At 43.3% G+C, this 23,538-nt stretch overlaps 1 protein-coding gene across 1 annotated transcript in view; it reads right to left on the bottom strand.

Annotated features, from left to right (window-relative positions):
- evi5l (ecotropic viral integration site 5 like) overlaps nt 1–20,821 on the bottom strand; it is a 23,548-nt gene extending 2,727 nt beyond the window's left edge. Inside the window, exons 1-18 of the mRNA XM_078282703.1 lie at nt 20,580–20,821; nt 17,245–17,434; nt 15,314–15,538; nt 14,684–14,758; nt 14,268–14,393; nt 13,833–13,976; nt 13,449–13,538; nt 10,217–10,314; nt 9,828–9,888; nt 9,638–9,691; nt 9,001–9,033; nt 8,214–8,354; nt 4,969–5,085; nt 3,771–3,911; nt 3,148–3,324; nt 1,165–1,311; nt 566–661; nt 176–271 (exon numbers count right to left, since the gene is read on the bottom strand). Coding sequence (XP_078138829.1) covers nt 176–271; nt 566–661; nt 1,165–1,311; nt 3,148–3,324; nt 3,771–3,911; nt 4,969–5,085; nt 8,214–8,354; nt 9,001–9,033; nt 9,638–9,691; nt 9,828–9,888; nt 10,217–10,314; nt 13,449–13,538; nt 13,833–13,976; nt 14,268–14,393; nt 14,684–14,758; nt 15,314–15,538; nt 17,245–17,434; nt 20,580–20,821 — 2,253 coding nt within the window. The remainder of the gene's footprint in view (nt 1–175; nt 272–565; nt 662–1,164; nt 1,312–3,147; nt 3,325–3,770; nt 3,912–4,968; nt 5,086–8,213; nt 8,355–9,000; nt 9,034–9,637; nt 9,692–9,827; nt 9,889–10,216; nt 10,315–13,448; nt 13,539–13,832; nt 13,977–14,267; nt 14,394–14,683; nt 14,759–15,313; nt 15,539–17,244; nt 17,435–20,579) is intronic.
- Between the last annotated feature and the right edge of the window lie 2,717 nt (nt 20,822–23,538).

The following is a 23,538-nucleotide window of genomic DNA, read 5'->3' as shown; positions in this document are numbered from 1 at the left end:
CCACGGTTTAAAAATGTTACATGTTGCACCTTTAAATCTGTTGTCTGTTGTAAGCAGGGCACACCTGAAGAAGAGAGCTTTCTCTCTGTCTCCTCCCCGTATAAAACAAAGGAGGAGGAAAAAGGAGGAAACATGAGTGAGTGTGTGTGTGTGTGTGTGTGTGTGTGTGTCTAACCTCGTTCTTGAGCTCTGCAATCTGGTCTCGGAGCTGGTTGATGTACTGTCTGGAGTCTGAGTGGTTCAGCTGGCCCTGGATCAGCCCTTCCTCCTTCTGCAAAACACATCACACACACACACACACGCACACACACACACACACACACACACACACACACACACACACACACACACACACACACACACACACACGCGCGCGCGCGCATGCATCATGACAATAGCCACTATCAGGATGAGGTCACTTTACTGATAGTTATGCTGGGGCTGTAAGCTGCAGTCCCTTTCTCTTTACAATATTGTTAGATCAATCAATGCATTAATTCTGTATACAGATGCAAATGCGTGCACAGACACACACACACACACACACACACACACACACACACACCTGTATCTCTAGTTCAGCAATCCTCTGTCTGAGTTCAGCCATGGCAGCCATACTGTCAGCTTCCCTCAATCGCACTGCCATCACCTCTTCTTTACTCTGCATGTATGGGAGAGAGAGAGAGGGAGAGAGAGAGAGGGAGAGAGCGAGAGCGAGAGAGACCGAGAGAGCGAGAGAGAGAGAGAGAGAGAGAGAGATAGAGAGAGCGAGAGAGAGAGAGAGAGACAGGGAGAGAAATGAAGATGAGATGCCATTTCCTGCTTAACTGCTTAACCAATGCACTCGGTTCATGGTATCATGTTTGTCAATCCCTCCAGCTGCCCCTCCTCTTCCCTCATTCCAATGCTCCATGCTTTCCTCTATCCCTTCCATCCCTCCATCTTTCTTTTCCATTCCTGGTTCCCAGACCTTGTAGTCAGACTCTGCCCGTTTCCTGTTCATCTTTCCTGAAACATTTGTCCTCTCCCTCCCTCCCTCCCTCCCTCCCTCCCTCTCTCCCTCTCTCCCTCTCTCCCTTTCTCTCTCCCTCTCTCCCTCCCTCCCTCTCTCCCTCCCTCCCTCCCTCTCTCCCTCCCTCCCTCCCTCCCTCCCTCCCTCCACACCTTGCAGTCGGACTCGGACTGCTTCCTCTTCATCTCGTTGAGCTGGGCCTGGAGAGCTTTGTTCTGATTGGCCAGCATCTGGAGCCGGTCCTGCAGGGCGGAGCGTTCCTGCTCGTGGCGACCGATCAGCTTGCTGTGGATCTGGTTCTGGAACAAAGGAAGGCAAGAGTGAGCGGGAAGGATAGAGAGAGGAACAGAAAACAGAAAGAGAGATAGCGTACATTGTGAGAAAGCAGAGAAAGAGAGAGAGAAACATGATCAATCAATACATATCTATCTATTCACCCATCTATCTACCTTGATTGGCCTGATTGACTGACTAGAGATTTGTGTCTGCAAATAAGGGGGTGAAGAGTTTAAATGCTGCCTGAACACACATTCATGCATGTGTGACGAAGTATGCAATTATATGTATATATAGAAATATGTGTAAAAATTATCCATCTTAAGATGTCCTTTCATCCAGCATTTTCATGTATTATCTTGATACTAGTGTCATGATCTGCCTTATTTCAATACACATTTATTAATACTTATTTATTTATTTATTATCTATCTATCTATCTATCTATCTATCTATCTATCTATCTATCTATCTATCCATCTATCTATCTATCCAGGGCTTGAAATTAACTTTTTTGATCACCAGCCAATATGGCTACTAGATTTTAAAGTTACCAGCCAATACGAATTTCCACTAGCCAAAATGTTTTTCTTGAAATAAACCAGATTATGAGTGCCACTGGGTTAATTTAAGCATAAGCATTAGTAAAAATAAAAGATATAGCATAATAAATCTATAAATTACAGTATTTCACTGATATTCATAAATTGCGTTGATTTCAAATTGTGTGGATTTCATCGATAGGAGGCTCTTAACGGCGACACTGTCCTCCAAAACACCTGTCTTGGCCTGCTTGATTGTGAAGCTCTGGAGGTCGCTCTTCGCAGTTTTCGTGGTCTTTGACACTCACGACCCGATCGCCATTTGGCATTACATGTCCTCATTTTCGCCTTCTCCCCTCCTTTGTTTTCATTTTTATCCTCAGTGTTGCCAACTCTTTTCCAAGGAAAGTAGCTATTGGCTGCTCAGAAAGTCGCTAGAAGTCGCCAGATGACGTCATACGATAATTTGCATATCAATATATAATGCTACACTTGTTATGCACGCCGCAGCTGACTCCGCCCACCCGGGCCAGTTTCGGTGTACGCCGGTAGAAATTACAAGTGGACCCTATCCTACAGTCCCTGCTCTCAGCGGAGGGAGGGAGCTACACTGTGTGGAAGCGCTGTGACCGTCAGACCTCTCTGGATTAGACAAGCAAGTAGAGAAAACCGGCATCAGCCGTACCAATTTATTGCCAAATGCTTTGGGATTCAACACATTAACATTGCTTCCCATGGTCAGAAAAAGTCGGCAGATTTGTCGCTAGTCGCTTTTGAGTCGCCAGGGGGTCTGAAAAGTCGCCAAGTTGGCAACACTGCTTTGTATACTCGCGGTCTCGAGCAATCGATTCTACCACACAGCCTGCTTCAAATATTTAGAGCTTGGTTCATCACGAGCCAAATTGGCTAGTAACTTTACAATGTTACCCGCCACAGTAAATGTTTACCCGCATTTGGCGGGTTGGCGGGTGTTAATTTCAAGCCCTGTATCTATCTATCTATCTATCTATCTATCTATCTATCTATCTATCTATCTATCTATCATTTATGGGCTATTGAACATTGAATTGTTTTGTTAAAATTACTAAATAAATAAAAAATGACTAAAATTATACAGATTTTTCATTATTATTATTTCAAAATTGTATACCTGCTTTTTCATTTTTACTGTCACTTGCTTATAGAAAATTCTTGAAACAAGTCAAACTGCATTGAAAACAAATAAATAACATGGACACTTTTTGCAGTGGAGATCCATGTATGTGACTGACTGACTGACTGACTGTGTGTGTGTGTGTGTGTGGCGGTGTCTCTGACCTGGCTCTCCAGCTGCAGGGCCTTCAGTTTGACCTCTCGGAGCTCGGCCTGGGCCTGGGCCTCCCTCAGCCGGACCGTCATCAGCTTGTCCTGCAGCTCGTTCATGGCGTTCTTCTTCGGGGATTCCTTCCAGTGGCCGCCCCCGCCGCCTGTACTGCCGCCCCGGGACATGTGGTGCTGCACAAACACAGGAGAGCCACAGCTGTGATACTCACTGCCACTGAATAGGTGGCGTGTGTGAACATGTCAGTCCGTTGTGCATGTGTGTATGTTCATGCAGGTGTGTGTAACAAGTTATTTCATCCAGTATTGAGTCTCAAATTTGTATTTTTCTTAAAACAAGTGAAAGAACCTGCCAATCTGGTGAGATAATTTCCCTGGTTTCCCATGCAACTTGTTTTAAAGGAATTTCATTTTTATGGTCACTTGTTTGTACAAAATTTCTGAAAAAAATGAACATTGCATTGCATGCATAAACTGCATTGGAAACAAGTGGAATTATCTCAGCCCATTGTTTTACACTTTCTGCAATGTACATCCATGTATGTCTTGTATCTTGCAAGTATGTGAACATGTATGCACTGTATATGTTAAGTGTGTGTATACATCTGTGTGTGTGTTACCTGCCAGCGCTGGTTGAGCTCGGTGACGCTGTCCTGCATCTCTCTGAAGGAGCGCAGCGTCTCCAGCTCCCTCAGCTTCATCTGCTTCACCTCCTCCTGCAGAGCCGCCATGTTGTTCTCATCCGGCAGGCAGCTGCTCCTCTGGACGGACACACATTTGGACATTTCAAGCATTTAGCTGACACTCAGTAGAATATACAGTACTGTGCAAATGTCTTAGGCACCCTTGATGTTTTATATAAATTTGGTATTAGATATTTATTTATTTATTTGTTTTCTGCATTAGTGTGTCAGTAGACTGCTCTTTTCGTAATTTTTTAATTCATTATTTTTGAAAGCATCTTCGCTTTTTACATGTGCCTAAGACTTTTTCACAGTACTGTACTTCCAATTCCTAGTTCACCAAAGAGAGCAGGTAGAGTGAGCAGAGAGTGGAAAGCACTAGGTAGGAAGAAGTGACTTTTCAGTCCACAGTGGAAGATGTGGAGTGACTCTGTTGTTCTGACTGGAGTGGGAAGATCATTCAACCACTGGGGAGCCAAAGTAAAGTCTCTCACACACATGCACACACACACACACACGCTCACACACGCACACACTCAGGTGCAGGAGTGTGAAGCACAAGTAAAATACCTTTAACACAGTCCAGCTCATTCACACATGCACACCCCCTCTGTCTGCTGTGTTTTTCCATTCTTTGTCTCACACACACTAATATATATGGGTAACACTTTCCATTAAGTGTTCATTAACTAATATTAACTTATGCATTTACTAACATGAATTAAACATGAATAAAAACATTAACAAAGATTAGTTAATGTTAAATGAACAACTGCATTAATTAATGTTGTTATGCATGTTTGTTAATAATGTTAACTAACGTGTTTATTAAGATGAATTAAGCACAAACTGTGACATTAACAAAGATGAGTTCATATTAAATGCACAATGAACAACTGCAGTAAGTAATGTTGTTTGTTAATGCCAATGTATTGTCTAAATTGAAGCCTGTAACTATTACTTAAACATAACTAATGTGATTAAGCCACACCAAGCATTACCTAATACGTGAAGAGTTTGCACTTTACAACCGGCATACCAAATGACATGAATAATACGTTAGGTATTAGTTAACATTAGTTAATGAGCACTTCATGTAAAGTGTGACCTATACAGGTTTGCTAGCTTGGCTCACCTTCTCCAGGTCCAGCACCTTGTCCTGCATTTCCTTCAGCGCCCCCAGCAGCTCGGCCTCCTGCAGTCTGGACTGCTCCAGCTGGGTCTGCAGGCCGTTCACAAACTGCTCCGTGTACTGAAGGGAACATCGGCGGGGTAAACGGGTGGAAAACGGCGCACTTAAATGGCTCAGTGATCTAGTCCGCTGTGCTGAGATTACCATCATGCTGCAACAGGCAGTTCATGTTCCTGTTGTACTTTTCTACATAGCGAAGTCCAATGGCAAATTGAGGATTCGTATATTGTTGTGTAATGCTGAAACCTTATATAGCCTTTTCTGTTGTTTTTTTTCAGCTAACATTGTCATTGATGTGTAGAAATTTTTTGATGCAACCCAGTGAAACCATTAATGAAATAAAAATTCAAAACACATGTACGGCAATGGGAGAATCAAACAGTTTTGCTCAATTCCTGAAATGGTGACTTTTTGACAGTGAGGTTTCAGCAGGTTTTCAGCACACTGCTGATACATAAACAGGGGTTAAATTGGGGGGGGGGGGGGGGGGGGGGGGGACAGCAGGAACTCTGAGGTTCCTGGGCTCCAGCCTCCAAGCAAACAAAAGGAGATCAATCCCAAATGACTTGAGTGTTAAATCAAACAAGAACAACATTCTCCCCCCAAACACGAGAGATCGCACCATCTGAAACTCCTCTGCATACGGAAACTAAACAAAAACTACAGCAGGCTTTCAGTTTTGTTCATGCAGGCTTTCAGTATTTGTTCATGCCGTCGATGTAAACCACGGTTCAAAAACGTCTACACTGCCCAGCGCTTGGTAAAAACCTCGTTTAACACGCTTATTTTAAGTGAGTGAAGAAAGGCCGAGCTGGTGTCAAACGGGACTTTGCACCACTGACTCAGTGTAATGTCAGAAAATAGAAAGCCACTGTACATTCTCATGTCACCGCATGAAAGTGAAACGAGTTGAGGGGTGAGAGAAGAGGAAAAAAAAATAGAGAGAGAGAGAGAGAGAGAGAGGAGAATGGAACAAAAGACAAAAGGCGAAATGTGTGAAATTGGGTCAGAGAGATAGCGTGAGTGACTGATTCTTGATTTGTCATTTCGGGCGTCTCAGTCTTGATATCAAAGAGCGCTGGAAGGACCTGGAGGTGTGTGAATTCTGCCTGGGTGATTTATTTATGCCGATCATCTGCCACAACACAAAGAATACAGCAGCGTTCGGCGCTGCTTGGATCCCCCAGTCAGCAACAGCATATAAGTCACTGCAGTACATTTTCACTTTGCGTGTGTGTTGCAATGAAAAGAGAGAAGTAAGATGTATGAACGCTGTCACACATCATAGTCTCGCATAAATTGAGTGTGATTTTCTGTGGAGTGTGTGTGTGTATCATGACAGTAAACCTCTGTGTAAAGATCACTGTTCTAGGCAATAGGCTTTTCTTTTTGCTAAGTAAGTTAAGTGTATGCTGTATCCATGACGCCGGAAGGCAATACACATACTCTCGCTCTCACACACACACACACACACACACACACAAACCTCACACCTGCTAGCACATGTGGCAAAATAGCAACTAAAGACCGAGTGTGTTTTCACAAGTAGGACAAAGGGAGGCGTACTATGGTAAATTGAATTGTCCTGTGAAAACCTCATAACCCCAATTGTGTTGATTTTCATGTTTTCACATCAATCGAAGGTTTACATGCTCCTCGATGGGTTGAGGAATTTTCTTATGAAACCCTTTCAAAACGCCATTGATTGAATAAACTCAAAAATTAATTGTTTTAATTGTTCCTGGAAGCTTGACCTTTTGGAGTTACGAGGTTTTCACCCGACAGTGACAATATGTTGCTCGTGTAACAAGTGGATGCTGAAGTTCTACATCAGACTTGCCGAAAATATCTTGCCTGCAATGAAAGTCGGTCAAAATGACTGCGTGTCTGTCACATTCAAGAAAGGAAAAAGCTGATTAACAAAAATACGAATGACTAGGATATGTCATATTGGTATCGATGTGTTAATATCGGCCTCAGGCCCTGAGCTTTGCAGGGCTACTTCATGAGTGATTCACTCATTTCCTGTGTATGAGGTTTATAAAAAAACATGACTACGTCAGACTGCGTTGTACAAATTAAGCTGCAGAGAGACACATCAAAATCAACTTTACTCTCAAGTCAATACACATAAAGAGTGCCAGCAGCAACAGACGTTGTGACGATATGCATAATGTCTGAGAGTTTTCACCCTCCCATGCGGTTTTGTTGCAAAGCTCCATGGAGTTGTGCTTATGTTCTGGTGGTTTGTGAGCAAAGTGGTTGCATACATTTCCACAAGCTTCCACAAACTTCTTCTGAAGCCCAAACGCTGTTGCAGTGAGTTCATTTAAGCAACACAAGAGAAGCTTCCAGCATGGGCTGCTCTTAGTCAGACTTAAGGCTGGCTTGACATGCTTAGGAAAACCTTTGTTGGGCAAATGTGCAGAGCTAGAAGTCTAATTAGTCTTGTGGTAAAAAAAAAAAGACAACTGACTAGTACTGACATCACAGACAACTAACTGGAAAATGGGTTTTGCTACTTTTCCCCATTCTCACCAACACTCTCATACACTCATACTCTGCATATCATTTCACCATCTCATGTATTTTCACTGTGAATATTATACCTTATCTCAAATACAACATATTCAAATGAAGAAATGCAGTAGCTACTGTATAACGAGTTGATATCTACAAATGTTTTCATCCCTTAAACAGACAAGACGAGCTCTCCACATGATTACAGCAACTTTCCATTTTCGACCGTTGCCAACCTACCAAACAAACCAAACTACTGTAGCAAAACAGGAACCGCCGAGGCCAGACATCCGCCTGTCACCTCTAAACAGAACAACAGACAAGACTTTTTACTTAAGTCTTTTTTACAACCTGGTACCTACTGAATTAGGAATTACATTGTTCCCTATGAAAGCAAGCCTAATTTAAAATTTAAATCAGTTACATAACCCTTGGCCTCATGTACCATTACCCAGTGGACAATTCGAGAAAGGATGCAGACTGATGGCATCTGCCTTGTAAGGACAAGTTATTCGATGCATCTTCTTGTTCACAACGTATTTCACAAAAAAAAAAACATAAAAAGGGAGCACAACATTTCACCTGCCCATCATCTTCTGTGTTTGAATCAGCGTCTCACAGCTGCTACCACAGTGTTTCCACACAGACAGAGCGTGGGTTGCTGTTACCTTCTGTTGCTGCAGCTCTCTGATGGTGTCCTGCGCTTTCTCAAGACTCTCGCTGGCTGTGTTGCATTGCTGCCGGACCACCGCCAGCTCCCGCTTGATCACGTAGTTCTCCTCTGCCTCCTGCGCCCTCGTCACCTGACCCTGGAACAGCGGGACACGGGTCAAAGCCAGCTGTGAAGATTTAGCTTTGTTTTGACAGCTAAATATAAGACAAATACAGACTTTACCCGAATAGGGAAATGGGCTTGGATCTATAGGAAATACAGCATTCCTTACTCGTTTTGCTTAAGGCTGACTTTGCAAAGTGTTACATGGGTGTACATGAGGATTTCTGAAGCCGCATGGTTTTATAAGCTACAAGATGTGAATGTGGGATAGGTGATTTCTATCTATATGATATCTAATATGTTACCAAACAAAGGAAATATACTTTTATCCAAAAATGAAATATGCGTGATTTCAAAGTGACAGGGACCCTAAAATTGAGCCTTGGTGCACTCCTAAACTTTTTGCATGCCACATGCAGGGATTGTACAACTTAATATTAGAATTTCCATCATGAACAAACAGTTGTACATGCAGTCAGGGATTGCAGGGTGGTCTTGCGGACTGAACGGATGAATAAAAACCAGATAAAATAAAACATTCTCTCATGCAAGTGTGGCTGGTTAGAAGAGGGAGAGGAAGCAGTGCAGGAGAAAGTAAAGAAGGCGGGGAAGGCGTGAGAGGAGCAGAGGACAGGGAGGTCAGTTGGAAAAGTGTTTTTTTTTTTTTTACGATACTCTACCTGTATCAGTCTGTCTGCCAGAGCGGCACTCTCCTACAGCGCCATGAAGGAGAGGAACGAGAGGATGAGAAAAAAAAGAGAGAGAGGAAGAGAGTGAAAGACAGCGGGACACCAGAGAGGATAAAGCCATAAGAAAACCCAAAGGAGGAAATTCGTGGGAAAAGAAAGAAAAGAGTCAAGTAAGAGACGAAGGATCGCAGGTCGAGGAACCAATCATCCGACACAAATATGAAGAAGAGATTGTTTGTGTAGAGAAAAAAAGAAGAGGAGGTAGCAGTGAGATCAGTCAGAAAAAGCACACAAAGAGAAAACCTGTAGAGTCTCTCAATCAGAGGGACAGACCCTCGCTTACACATAGGCCCATTCATTTGCACGCAAGCATCCACGCCCACACACACACACACACACAATACACAGACAGGCTCTTCAGGAGAAAAGAAAACCCCCGCTCTCGATAGAAAAATGAGCTCATGAGTTTTAAGCCCACAACGTTATCTCATTACAGCTTTTAGCGTTCGAACAGATCCGATTCCGATGTGAAGAGTCCTCCGGTGAGCGGTTTTATCTCGACGGTGCTCCGTAAACCCGATTTGCATTTGCATTTAGATAAGCCGAGCATCAAAGCCCGCTCTCTTACCTTCTCCAGCGTCTCGATCCTCTGCTTCAGCAGCCGGTTCTCTGTGCGTAACCTCTGAACAGAGAGAGAGAGAGAGAACAGATGAGTCATTTTATACGGCCTGTTCATTTTCTGATACTGCCAAAAGTGTAAAACTTGCTTTTAAAAATGCACAACACACACACACACACACACACACACACACACACACCTTGATCTCGATCTGCTCTTCCATTTCTTTGTTCTTGATTGTGGTGTATTCTTTCTCAAGTCTATGTAAAAAAAAAAACAGCATAGCAAGATTATGCAAAGTTACTTCAACCATCATAAAATGTAAGGACAGATCTAGAAAACAGATCTCGAACACTTGGCTGCTTGCTTCAGTGACTGATGTTTCATTTTATTGGAGATGCTTAAAAAGCAGACATCTCAGGAGGATAGCAGTGTGGAAGCACTTACTCCCAGGATGCACACATCAAAAACGACACTACAAGCAAACAGCGTGAGTGAGACTACGAATCCTACTGGGCTAGACTGAGCCCATCCACCCCCCCCATCCAGAGTCTGGCTAGTCGCTGGCTGAATAATAAGCGCTCTTACTTCTTCATCCTCTTGGGGTTGTATTTGACCTGGTAGGCCCGGAGGATCAGCTTGTCTGGGCAGCTGTCGAACTGGTGGGGGATCACCTTCTGGAAGTGCTGGCAGGCCCACAGGGAGGGAAACACACACACACACACACACACACACACACACACACACACACACACGCAAGAGAGATGTGATTAGAGAGCTAAAGACAGACAGAGATACTCATTCAGGTTTTATGTAAAAGAAGGCAGGTGTACTTTTAGAAATAAGGTAATGCAAAAGTGTTAGAGTGACGATAAGAGTGGCTTGGATAGAACTGTAGGTCCTTACACACACTGAAGTTTTTTTTTGTTTTTTTACAATTTTATTTTAAATTGTGGCAAACTATGGTGGTTCTGATATAACTTCTAGACAATAAATGACCTAGCCAACGTCTCTGACATCCTTCACTGCTTCACGTCACTTGAGCTGCACTTGCACTTAGGCTCCCAAACAGACACAAATATATTGATTTTGTGTTCAACTATCCTATATCAAATTATCCTTAAAAAATAAGGCCCGGGAAGACCATAAGTCCTGTGGTCACCCCCCCTCCATTCCGGTGCCAGTGCAGTATTTTACTTTTAGACAATAAATTGCAATGAGGTACATGTCCAAAGATACAAAGGCACAATGTCAAATAATGCCACACATTTTGTTACCAAGCACAGAAAAACACAAAAAATACCACTAGTACTGCTAGTTTATTTGTGCATACAAATGATAAAACACTGAAAAAGAGAAGAAGAAAAAGGAAATGAACTGAGACAGAGAAACACTAAGTTGCTTATAATAGTTTATAATAAATATCACCCCAAACGCAAGAGAGAAAAGAAATCAGGGCAATAGAAAGAAGAGAAGCAAAATTATTCTTGAAAGTAAAAAAATATAATAAACTGAAAAACTTCCTGAATGCAGACATCTTACAGACTGGTTCCCAGTTGATATTGGAGTAAAACAAGGCTGTATTTTATCCCCCATTCTGTTTTCTATGTACATAAATGATCTTTCTATGTCAATCAAAGCCTTAGGTAAGGGTGTCTGTATAGATAAGGAAAAAATATCCATCCTCTTATATGCAGATGACATCGTCTTAATTCCTGAGACTGAAGAAGAATTACAGGAGATGTTAGACCTTGTCCATAGCTGGTGTCAGGATTGGAAACTGAACATAAATGTTGACAAAACAAAGGTGGTGCATTTTAGGAACCCATCAGCCCCCCTAACTTTGTTTGGTTTTTCATGTGGCCCTTCACCACTAGAAGTCATTAAGGAGTATACATATTTGGGGCTGATCCTAACAGAGTTTCTAAACTTTGACAAAACTGTTAACCACCTGGCAATGCATGCAAATAGAGCTCTGGGTGCTATCGTAGCCAAATGTAAATCTATGGGTGGCCTTCCTTTTACATGTTTTACCAAACTGTTCTGAATCTCTGGTTTTACCCATTCTGACATACGCTGCTGCTGTCTGGGGTTACAGAAGCTACCCTTGTGTTAATGCTGTTTTTAACCGAGCATGCAGATTTTATTTAGGAGTTGGTAAATACACCCCAACTGCTGCCATACAGGGTGATATGGGTTGGAAAACTCTATGGCAACACCAGTGGTCATGTATTTTCAAGAATTGGCAGAGGCTTTGTAGCATGCCTGATAGTCAACTCTGTAAACGTGTGTTTCTGTGGGCTTCCCAATTGACTAATGTAAAAAATTGTATGTACACTGTGAGAACTTTTTTTAACTCCATGCATATGTCCCACCTTGACCGCACAGATAGAGTCTATTCAAGAAATGACTTAAAGAATTTTGACATTGCAGTGTCAGAGAGTGATGAACAGAAATGGTTTCAGTTAATAAATAAACCTGAGAGTAACAAACTGCGCACTTATTGCCTATTTAAAAGTGCTTTTGATACAGAGCCATACGCACAAAGTATCTTATCAAGGCAGCACAGAAGCGCCTTTGCTAAATTCAGATGTGGATTTGCACCTTTAGCTATAGAAACTGGTAGGTAACAAACACCCAGCTGATAGACGGCTCTGTACTCTGTAATAATGCTCCTATTGAATCAGAAGCCCATGTACTCTTACACTGTGAAGTCTATACAGACATTCGTGCTGAATTATTTTTTCAACTTTCAAACCATGTTGCAAATTTTAATGAGTACGATGATTTAAATAAATTGTGTGTAGTTTTAGCGGGTAAATATTGTATCAACGAATGTGCCAAAGCTTGCCACCTCATTCTTAATAGAAGACGTTCATTCATGAGTGTCTAAATTTTATAATGCAACACTAAGATTGTTTTATGTTCTTTGTGTTTGTGTGTGTGTAATATGACTTCTATTTTTCGTGTGTGTGTGTGTGTGTGTGTGTATGCATGTATATGTGTATCAATGTATTTGTACGAATGTATGTGTGTGTATATTTGTGTGTATGTATATATGTATATACGTATATATATATATATTCTAGTATTTTTTTCTATGTGTATTATTTTTAGCGGTGTCTCATAACTCTTAATGAGTGGTCCTCAACCTTCTTTTTTTTTACTGTACTGTGTTTGTTGCCTTGTTTGTCCTGTATGTTGAGGAGTGACACGTAAATAAAATTATATATCTATCTATCTATCTATGTAAAGCACCTTTGACTTTTTCTCAGGTTTGGTCTCTAATTACAGGTCAGATACAATAAATAGGGATCAAAATCTAATCCACCAATCCCGCTGGTGGATCCAGTGCTTTTACCAGTGAGGAACAGATTAGCTTTACCCAATGCTAACTCTCTCCTGCATTAGTATTAACCATAGACTGTACATAACAGGGTATTAACACAGCCATTGCGTCCTGTTCTTGTTCTTTTCAAACATCAAGACTACGCCAGTACTTCTATAATTTGCTGTGAACATTTCAACACGCATTTCACTTTCAATTCAGTCAATTCAGCATTTGTGGATTTTCCATTCAAATAAAAACACTGATGTTTTGGAATAAAAGACAAAACCACACCAAGCCATTAAGGCAGAATCGAGAATGAATGCTATTCCGTCATCAACTGTGCCCCAGTTTGTATTTACATTTTCAGTTGATGGTGTGATGGCTGAATCTGCACAATAAACCCATTTCTGTAGCACACACACACACACACACACACACACACACACACACACACACACACACACCCACAACCCTATTTCCGGTAGTTACCTGCGACATGCCCTCCATGTCCAGCTGAATGAGGTCAGTCTGGTTGTACTGCAGGATGGCCATGCCCACACGGAAGATAATCTCTAGGCCCTAGGGATATGTTGTATATTTAATAATACACGCTTAACAAATTGAATATACATATTAAAAACACATTTTAAAATACCTAAAACACATATTCAATTTCGTTTACATGTCCACACGGAATATGAGCTTTGAATAATGTAAAGAATATAAAAACATTCATTACAAATGGCACCAAAAATGTTGAAGCAAACAGAAACTTAATAATCTAAATATAAAATAATACTTTCTTTGTGGAACACACTCACACGTACAGTAACTTCTCTAATAGAATGGCATGATACACAGCATGTGTCCTACCTCATACATGAAAATATCGAAGATGCGCGTGGCGACGGGCAGAGGGAGGAAGGTGAGGAAGAGGGTGAGGAACCAGGAGGAGGCGTACATGGAGGTGTGGAAACTCTGGGACCGGAAATGGACGTTCAGCTCTGGAAGTTGCTCCTGGGGAGAGAAAAAGAAAGAAACAGAGGAGAAAGAGAGAGAGAGAGAGAGAGAGAGAGAGAGAGAGGGTTCAAATGAGGTTGCCAAAAGCTTGACAGTTTCAATACTGAAAGCACTGAAATTGAGAAAGCACTAAATTATGCTATACAAGGAACAAAAGATGTACCTAAGAGATACTGAATGATTTGCTGCCCCCTTGTGGTTAACATTTACACTGCAGGGCTCAGGCTTGTTCATATAGACTCTCCATCTCTTGCTTGTATCCCCCTCCCTCCCTCCCTCCCTCTTTACCTGTAGTAGATACTCAAACTGGTAGATACAGAGGCCCAGCTCGGCCATGCTGGGCTTGAACAGCTCCCTCAGACGGTACTCCTGCATCAGACGCACAAACACACAGAACGCCTCCTCCTCAGGCATCTGGAGGAGTGAAAGAGAGAGAGAGAGAGAGAGAGAGAGAGAGGAGAGAGAAGGTAGGGGTGTGGGTTATACAGTTCCCCCCTTATTTCACAAATAACCAAAAATGCCTTAATTGCCTTGCAATTTTCAAAAACCTGCCACAGGATGATTTGTTTTGGTCGCAATAATCACAGAAATCCTGGTGGGACTGATTACAGTCAGACCCACAAGCTCTCCATGGCAAGATGCTGAGCCTTTGAGGAGAAATATCCTTATTATGGATAATTTTCCCTGAAGTAATTGACCATTACCTGCATAAGCAGCAGGCCGACGATGAATGCGCTGCCTTGGCAGTAGCCCACCTCTCGGTCCACTAGAGAGTACGCCTGAAAAACACACACACATTCTGTTTGTAATGCACTGCATTTACAGAGGGCTGAACAAGGTGACATTTGTAATCCTAACCGTGTTTCCACACTGCGAGCAACATGATCAACAAGCCACTGGAAGTCCATTCGTTTCCTATAGAGCTGAGCGACCGGGGAAACTCAGCCGATGTGCGGACGCTCAACAAGCTTGTCAGACGAGAAAACTTTTCACAGTCATCGGACACGGATTTCTGCACTTCCTTTTTTCCCTACTGATGTGATTTTGTTTCATGAACAATAGTATCACCTGACAAAATGGGTGAGAAGTTGATTCCAGCCATGCAAAGCTTCCCAGTTCTCTAGAACTTTTATTTGAAAGACTACAGGAAGAAACGTCTCAAAAGCGATGCTTGGAGAACGGTTGAATCCATCGTTGGGGTCGATGGTACGCTCTGAAGAACAACAATCCTACAGTCAGAAAGCCATTTATCCCACTAGACCATCTGAACTTTCCACAAACCCCTTGACATCGAGCCCGAAGCTCCAGGTTCAGGCTTCCAGGTCGCGCCTCACCTTCATGACGTTGAAGAGCACCTCCTGGCCCAGGCTGTCCTGGCCTTTGAAGAACTCGTGCTCGGGGTAGGTGCGGGCGATGTCCCGGCGGATGAGCTTCTCGCAGGGCGACGACATCTTCAGCAGCTCCGAGTACTGGTTCTTCACCGGCATGTCGGTGGCGTTGCCCAGCAGCTGCCACACGATGGCCCGGAAGTGGTGCGGGATGCCCTTCCTGATCAACTCCTGCGAGGGTGAGATTGAGAGAGAGAGAGAGAGAGAGAGAGAGAGAGAGATTAAAGATAGATGTCTATTGATTAATGCTCAGTTTCTTTACAGAGCGAGGGATGCCCTTCTAAGAATATCTAGGAGAGCAGAGGAGGCAGCTCAGTTACGGAATGATGAATGAGTTTTGATTCAGACGTATTTACACGGACAATTGAATACCATAAGATAATCAAAAGCCCTCAGTGCATTGTGATTCATCGCTCATTGCCGCTTCACCTAATGATTCACGCTTTCTCTCCCAAGAACAATTTCTAAATCCGAACTCTTCGTCTTTCTCGACAGGCGCCCAATGTCATTTCGCTCGCTTTGCCCTCGCTGCCATTTGCCCCCGGCTGTTTTTTTTTTTTGCCGTCCCCTTCTCTCATCCATCTTCCCTTCCCCTGGGTTTTCTCTCTTTGTCCTTTCTCCTCTCCTGAGTCCTCTCTCTTATCCCCACACACATCTATTTCCTCTCCCCCGTCGCTTCGTTCTTTTTTTTTGCAGCCGTGAACTGAAAACATCAGTGAAGAGTCGACTTTTCAGCAATTTAAGGTAACCTTATTTTCAGATAACCGTGCGTTTGTGAAATCGCACAATGATCTGGGAATGGGTTTTACTTCCCTAGGGTTATGAACGTAAAGTCAATTCACGTGAAAAAATGGAGTGACATTCTCAGGTGACAGAATTTCTTCTCTTGCTTTGTCTTTCTGTCATTTGTCTTTCTCCCTCCTACACTTTGCTGATACTATTCCCATATAACTATCCCAATCCATCTTTCCATTCACTCATTCCTTTCCATCCCACAATTCTCGCCATCCTTTCTCTACTGCCATCTCATCCTTTGATCAGTCTCTTAACCCTTCAATTAATCTCTACCTCACGCTTACTATCCACTCACAAATTTATCAATCTTTCATCCTCACTCCATTCACAATGTGCCAGTGAGTCTCCTTCTCCACACTCATCCACCAACACTATCATTATCCCTTCTTCACCCCATTCAAATATTATTTCTAAGGCATTTCTGCTTTCCTACATGGGACACAGTAGAAAGTGATGGGAGACATGAAACCTTTTTCCATTCTTTTCTCCATCCCACTCCCACCATCAGCGGTTTGGTTAATGGTGGTGTACAATTAAAATGCATGGGCATCATCATACTAAAAGCCTTGGCAACTGCCAGCAGATTCGTCTTCCTTGGATCTGACAGCTGCTTTAAACTCATTAAAAGTCACCAGTTCCAAGTTTCAAGTCTCTCTGCAGGATTCTCCAAGCAGCGGGGGGCAGAGATCATGAAGTCTGTCTGCCCAAACTCTGTTCGACCTTTGGGGACAGTCAGCAAGAATAAATCCTGGGAGCTCAGACTATACTGAGCTCCACATTTCTGACTATTAATTATAGGCGCACAGGTAAGAAGCAAGCTTTCCCAGAATGGCCTTATAAATAAAGTTAGAGCAGTGACTAAGCCTGTGTGTGGACAGAGGTGACCCACCAGCCCCAGCATACGATGAGTCAGGGATTTACAGTTGTGTTCCTCAAAATTATGACCATACTTCCCATAAACCTTGTTGCTACCTGTCACAAAAAGGATGTTTCAGTGTCTCAGAATTAATGTGGTAATAATTTATGTTGATGTTACAATGCTAATACATAGCATCTTTGATCCCTCCATCTCCCATCCCCACCTTCAGCAGCTTGTCCTTCTTGCGTCTCCACTCCTCCCACTCGTTGACGATGCGGCCCCAGAGGATCCAGGTGTCTTCCTCCAGGTGGGACAGGTTGGAGGAGGCCGAGGAGCTGGACACCAGCGAGGAGCCGCTGTTGCGCCGCGAGCCGCTCATCGACCGCATGGACTTGGAGTCGGCCTCCAGCAACCTGCGTGAGGAGACGGTTTAGAGCAGGCGTGCCACACCGTGTGCCATGCATAGAGGGCCGAGAGCCTGCAGGTTTTCATTGCAACTAACCAGCTGATCCTGCATACTCTCGGCCCTCAATGGCTTGAGTCCCCTGGTTTAGAGGGAGTGGAAGGGCAAATAAAAGATTATTGTTCATGAAAACCAAATGTGTGCAAGGACCTACATAGCAGGGTGAAAAGAGTTTATTTATATGGCATTTCTGCTTTCTTCTACACAATGGAGAGTGGCAGGGAAGCTATGATATGCATTGAAAGTCATGAGTTAGATTTGAACCCATCATATTGATGGTACAATTTGTACCTGAGCATGTCAAGCCTGCATGAAGCCCCAGAGCTTGAGGTCACCACCTGTTGTACTCTATAAAAGGTGACATCACCTGGCACCAAAGATCAGCCAATAGCAGATTTCAGTAGCATGTTTTTTACCATTAGATGTCAGGCTTTACACAGATTTGGCTTTGAGGTTTATTTACTCTTTAAACTAAGGAATCCAAGTTGACCTATGTAGGTTGTACATCTATTGCTGGTTGGGTGCCTACATGACTAGATGTAAACTATGAGTTTTAATATGTCCTAGCAATATGTATCAACATGACATTAACTTTCAGTTAAAATCAATCATAAACTTTAAATGTATATCTGAGTAGAAATATGTCCCTGCATGACCACTTGCATAACCATGCACACAAACCTTCAGTTCATATAAGGGAACAGTAACATGTTTCAATGAGACTGCATACATTTGTCATTTGGGTCCTGAGCTGAAAATCTTTAATAATCTGGGGTTTGGGTAACAGCAAAAGGAAGATTAACCTCTTTGTCCTTAACAGAGAATGACAGAATTGTGATGGCGGTGTTGTGATACTGTGAGACTGCTCTGTAACCAGAAGCTGGCAGGATCAGTCCCACTTTGACCCCGACTGTCTGATTCTTTCGCGTCACTGGACTCCTTCCTACTCCACGGGCGATGCTCCTGACCTCTGACCCCTCTGGCGAAACGCATGTGAGAGTTGAATGCAGAATTACAGTATGTGCAGCTAGTTGCACTTTTAACAAAATGTCAGTTCTACTGCTTTTCTATTGAAGGTGTTTTCTGTTTACTGAGTGTTTACTGAGATCACCACTGGGATTAATAAAGTCTAAGCTTTTCTCGTGCAGTTTGTGTGTGTGTGTGGGGGAGGTATGTGTAACAAATTCCTAATTACACACATTTCCCATCTGGATATCTGGTGCTCTTAATTGTGTGGGTTTTGAACACAGGGATTAAGTCTTGCCCTAAAATAGAAAGTAATTTCCTAAAACATGTCTGTGAAAGGTGTCTGCGTTTCCAGATATTATCCCTGTGGATATGTTATCATAAATTAAACTGATTAAGTAGTGAGCTTCCTGAAAGAACATAACATCCAAAGTCCACAGGTTACTTACCGGAAGGCAATTAAGAGGTGCTTTGCTTTCCAGTGAATGTGTAGGGTAATGTCGTCTCCTGCTACAGTCTATAAACCACACAGAACTGCATTGCATGAAATGTTACTTGGTCTGGTGACTGAGCCTGCAGCGCTCCTCTGATGGAGAGACACTGGAGCTACTGTGGACAGACTGTTATCAGCATCATGGGCTTTACAGAAGCAACACTAAAGTGGAGATTATTTTACAGGCGGTTTAATGCATCCGGCACACACATATAGGAATTTATTTCTAAACCTAACCTATAGCATTATTCAACGTTTTCTAAAACACTAACCTACATACCCGTTTTGTTTTTGGTGCCCAGTGCATTTAGTGGGTCATGCAGATTTGTGGTTCTGGGTCAAAATGACGTTGGCTTATGGTCAATTGCTTTGTACTGGACTGGGCTAAAAACAGGTAATATAAGTAACAAAGCATACACGCCCAAAGGCTCTGTGTGTAATAATAACTCTCCAAATAACGCTGCAAAATACAGTGAACTCCATTTCACTAACAATTACTGCGACCGCATTCTTAAGCCTGAAAGCTATACGATAGGGATGGGATGATATGCTTATCTCATGATCCGATTTGATACACGATATGGGATTCATACATCGATATAACCACGACGATACGATGTAATAAATAAAAGTTCAATGACAACAAAGTATGAATTATGTTTATTTCTGAGCCACAGATCTTTCTAGCAATGACATTGGCTTGCTAGAATGTAAACAACAATTTAAAAATGTCATTCCAAAGTGCAAATAATATCATTTGGACGGAGAGCTTGTGAAATTGTGATGATCGTATAGTCACTTTTTTGCTTTGCGATATATTGAATTTCGATATATCGTCCCATCCCTACTATACGATGATTCCTGATATGTTCATGAGCTCAGATGAAAGCTACATGAAAAGCTCTGGCACAGCTTGTAAAGGCCACACACATCTCTCCTCTAATTTTGTGTGCTTCTGGGTTTTTCGGCAACATCCTATTTGTTTTTCCTCAAGGTAATTCAATAAGGAAGGTAAAGTCAGTGGTTGCCATGTACCCCACTAAGGTTGGCATTTTCTACAGAAAGTGTCCTCTGCATGGGATCAGATCCACACACTTTAATGTTATCAAATGGGACATTAAGCTGTGAAGTCTCAGCATGATATCATCAGCTTGCGAGTTTACTTTTGTTTCTAAATCGGCCCCTGGGCATTTTGATTTATCAACTGCCACCATGAATTTCAAATTATCTCCCATATTAGACAATCCCATGAATTTGCTGCAATTTATGTCTGCTGTTTTAACACTACATGACCCCTCACTGTTTTCTGCAGCTAAAGTCTAGCCTACACTAAACCTTTAACTTGAGGTAGTTGTCTGGCTTCTTTGGCATCCTTTTTTATGCTATTGACCTACAAGGCTGTGGTGTTTTATGCAAACAACCTTACATTGGAGACAAGCTATGCTGAGGTGACACAGTTATTACAGTTAGGCAAAACAGCTGCTTCGCAAACACCTATTCCTCCAAAATCATTTGGTTGCTCGTTTTAATCCTGCTATAACTCAACTCTGGGTCTCAATCCAGTCATTGAGAAACTCTAATACCTATGGGCCGTTCTCATTTGAATTCAAACTGCACTAAAACAAATGAGTCTCACCTGTTCTGCTCCTCCAGTTTGGCCAGCAGCTCCAGTTCATCAGGACTCAGGTTCTCCGAGTCTGCCGGGGAGGCCGCCGGCGCCGACAGCACGGCATCGTGGGAAGACGAGTCCGGGCTGAGCACCGGGCTGCCCGTAGAGGGGGGGTCCGGGTCCAGGCCGGGGGGTGAGGAGGGGCAGTCCAGCTGAGGGGGAGCCCCACCTGAGCCCTCTCTCTCTGGGCTGCCGCTGGGTGTGGACATGGTGGCGGTGACGGCGGGGGCGAGGCGAGGTGAAGCGGTGTGGGGGCGTGGTGGGAGCGTCTCCTAACCTCACCGATGATCTCCCTCCGCAGTGAGGCTGGCTGCCGCCTGATTGGCCGCCTGGCTGGCCTTGGAGCCAATAGGATCAGAGGTCTTCAAACCTGTCATGGAAGTAGAGAGAGTTCAAATGAAATTGCGTGACAACAGATGATGACACAAAATGTAGCGAGGCAACAGTACACATGTCGTCCCTCACAAATGATGCATTCCCCCTCTGGGCCAATCAGTAGCAAATATATCACCTCGTTTTGACCTATAATTGTAGGAGTACTTTTTAAAATGCTGGAACGCAGTGGCGAGATGCATCAAGTTTTATCAAAATCAGTGGTGTCTGAGATATTGCCTGACACATATATGAACAAACAACCAATCAAATGATAATCCAGCAGCTGTTTTCAGTCAGCTAGTGTGTGATTCTTAGTGTCGGTGAATTGACATGAAAAATTAGGCTACTCAACAGAGACAAAGATGTAAAATGCAGCACTTGGCAAACTGGACTGTAAAGTTGAGTCATAATAGGTTCGATCCACAGTGAGGTGCCCTATGACACATCCCCTCTGTCAAATAACTGCTACGAGGGAGCGGCCCTGAGTCACCGTAATTAAGTCATCCTGACTGAGAACATCATGGTAACCCATTACAGCCACACTCTCAGTCTTCACACTGACATGATGGACAGCAGGCAACAACGCCTTTTACAACAACGCCACAGTGATTGCCTTTTATGCAAACAATGCCTGGCAGTGCTGCTGACTTAAACATGCAAATAAATTGCTCTGTGCTGTTGTATACATTGCAAACTTTCACTGAGAGATAGTGGTATCCTGGTACTCAGATAGTCTTATGCGCTGTCTATGATGTATTCTTTGATCATCGTCAAGAGAAGTCATAGAACTAGCCCATCATTAATTTTATAACCACACTGAGCAGTTATAGCTAACGATCAAATACGCTGTTATTCACACTATAAGGACTTCAGAAGGACTAAGCCATGATCACACCTACTGATCACTGAATATGCATTCAAATTCAGTGCTATGAAATGAGCGAGATGTGCAAGCAGCTGGAGAATTGGAAGCATAATTGATTAAATGAAACACATCGTTAAATGGGTTCAGAAAGATAAGACAGGTGGGACGGTGCGCTGCTGCTGGGCTTATCAGGAGCTGAGGCTACCGGCGAGGAACGGTAGATGTGAGCGGAACTTTTAATTGTGCTCCTTCTCATGCAAATCCAGAGAACAACAGCCAATTAAACCGGTGGAAAATTGATGCAATCCCACTTCATGATAAAGGACTGAAGGCGTTGTGCGTGCATTCTTGTTTGTTTGAGTTGTTTTTTAAATGATAAAAGTTGTGTGTGTGTCTGTGTGTGTGTGTGTGTGTGTGTGTGTGTGTGTGTTCAGCGTTAAACTGATTATTTGCAGAGGGAAAGACTGTGACAGGCATTTGTGTGAGCTCTGGGTATTTTTGCTGTGTGTGTGTGTGTGTGTGTGTGTGTGAGCGGTGCGTCACAAAGTGCAACATTCTACTGGCTAATGTTAGACAGCAAGCTAGACCTCGTGCTTTGCTTCTCCAACTCTCTCATCTTCACACACACACACGCACACACACACACACATAAACAGGGAGAGCTAAATATAAATATAATGGTAGCACAGAGTGAAGGTCTCAAATGACAAAGGAAAAGAAGCGTCCCTGAGCTTGGCTGCTGTGCTACAAAAGCTACTTACTCACTGGAGAGGCAATGAGGAGGAAGAGTCATTCCACCACACACACACACACACACACACACACACTGCGGCTGGCAATCGGAGGAGCGAGTGGGGAGGAAGAGCCATTGGTCAGTGGATAACATGCAGCCAGAGGCCTCGTTGCTGCTCTGTAATGGGGAGCGATGCTGAGCTACAGTCCGCTCCCATGGCTCTCCTCCTCTGCATTATGGATGGCAGCTCTGTTACTGGGGGAGTCCTGTGGAGCTGGCTACTGGCCACACACACACACACACACACACACACACACACACACAGCTGCTTCACGTACACACACACACACAAACATGTACTGTAGGAAATGTGCAGCCAGTTCTGCACACGAACACAGGCACACAGGCCAGGACGCACTGACACAGACACAGTGATATATGGAGGCATGGACTCCCACACACACACACACACACACACACACACACACACACACACACACACACACACACACACAGGGACTAGCTGACCGATAAACCTGACAAATGGAAACAATCCTAAAATGCAGGAGCTGTGCACTTTTGCAGAAGAGAGGAAGCTGAGAGAGAAAGGGGAACGAGTTCACAATGCTGCAGAACACACAACACACACACACACACACACACACAACACACACACACACACACACACACACACACACACACACAGTAAACAACACAGTCACAGTGCATTGGCAGACTAGCACTCTATCAAAGTTTCCTTGCATTTAGACCATTCCTACACAACGTGGAATGTGCCATGAAGAATCACTTCAGGCTGTATAATCACACAACAGAGTTGAGAGGAACAAAAGCAGGAGCTTTTATGATCTGACGCAGTCGCACACCGCAAAGCACGGAGAGCTGAAAAATACCCTGCAGGAGAGGAGAGGAGAGGAGGAGAAGAGAGGAGAGGA

This window comes from Centroberyx gerrardi, chromosome 3, assembly GCF_048128805.1.
Source record: "Centroberyx gerrardi isolate f3 chromosome 3, fCenGer3.hap1.cur.20231027, whole genome shotgun sequence".
In the NCBI taxonomy this organism is placed as follows: domain Eukaryota; kingdom Metazoa; phylum Chordata; class Actinopteri; order Beryciformes; family Berycidae; genus Centroberyx; species Centroberyx gerrardi.
Note: the sequence above shows the minus strand (reverse complement) of the source record. Positions and strands in the feature narration are given on the sequence as shown.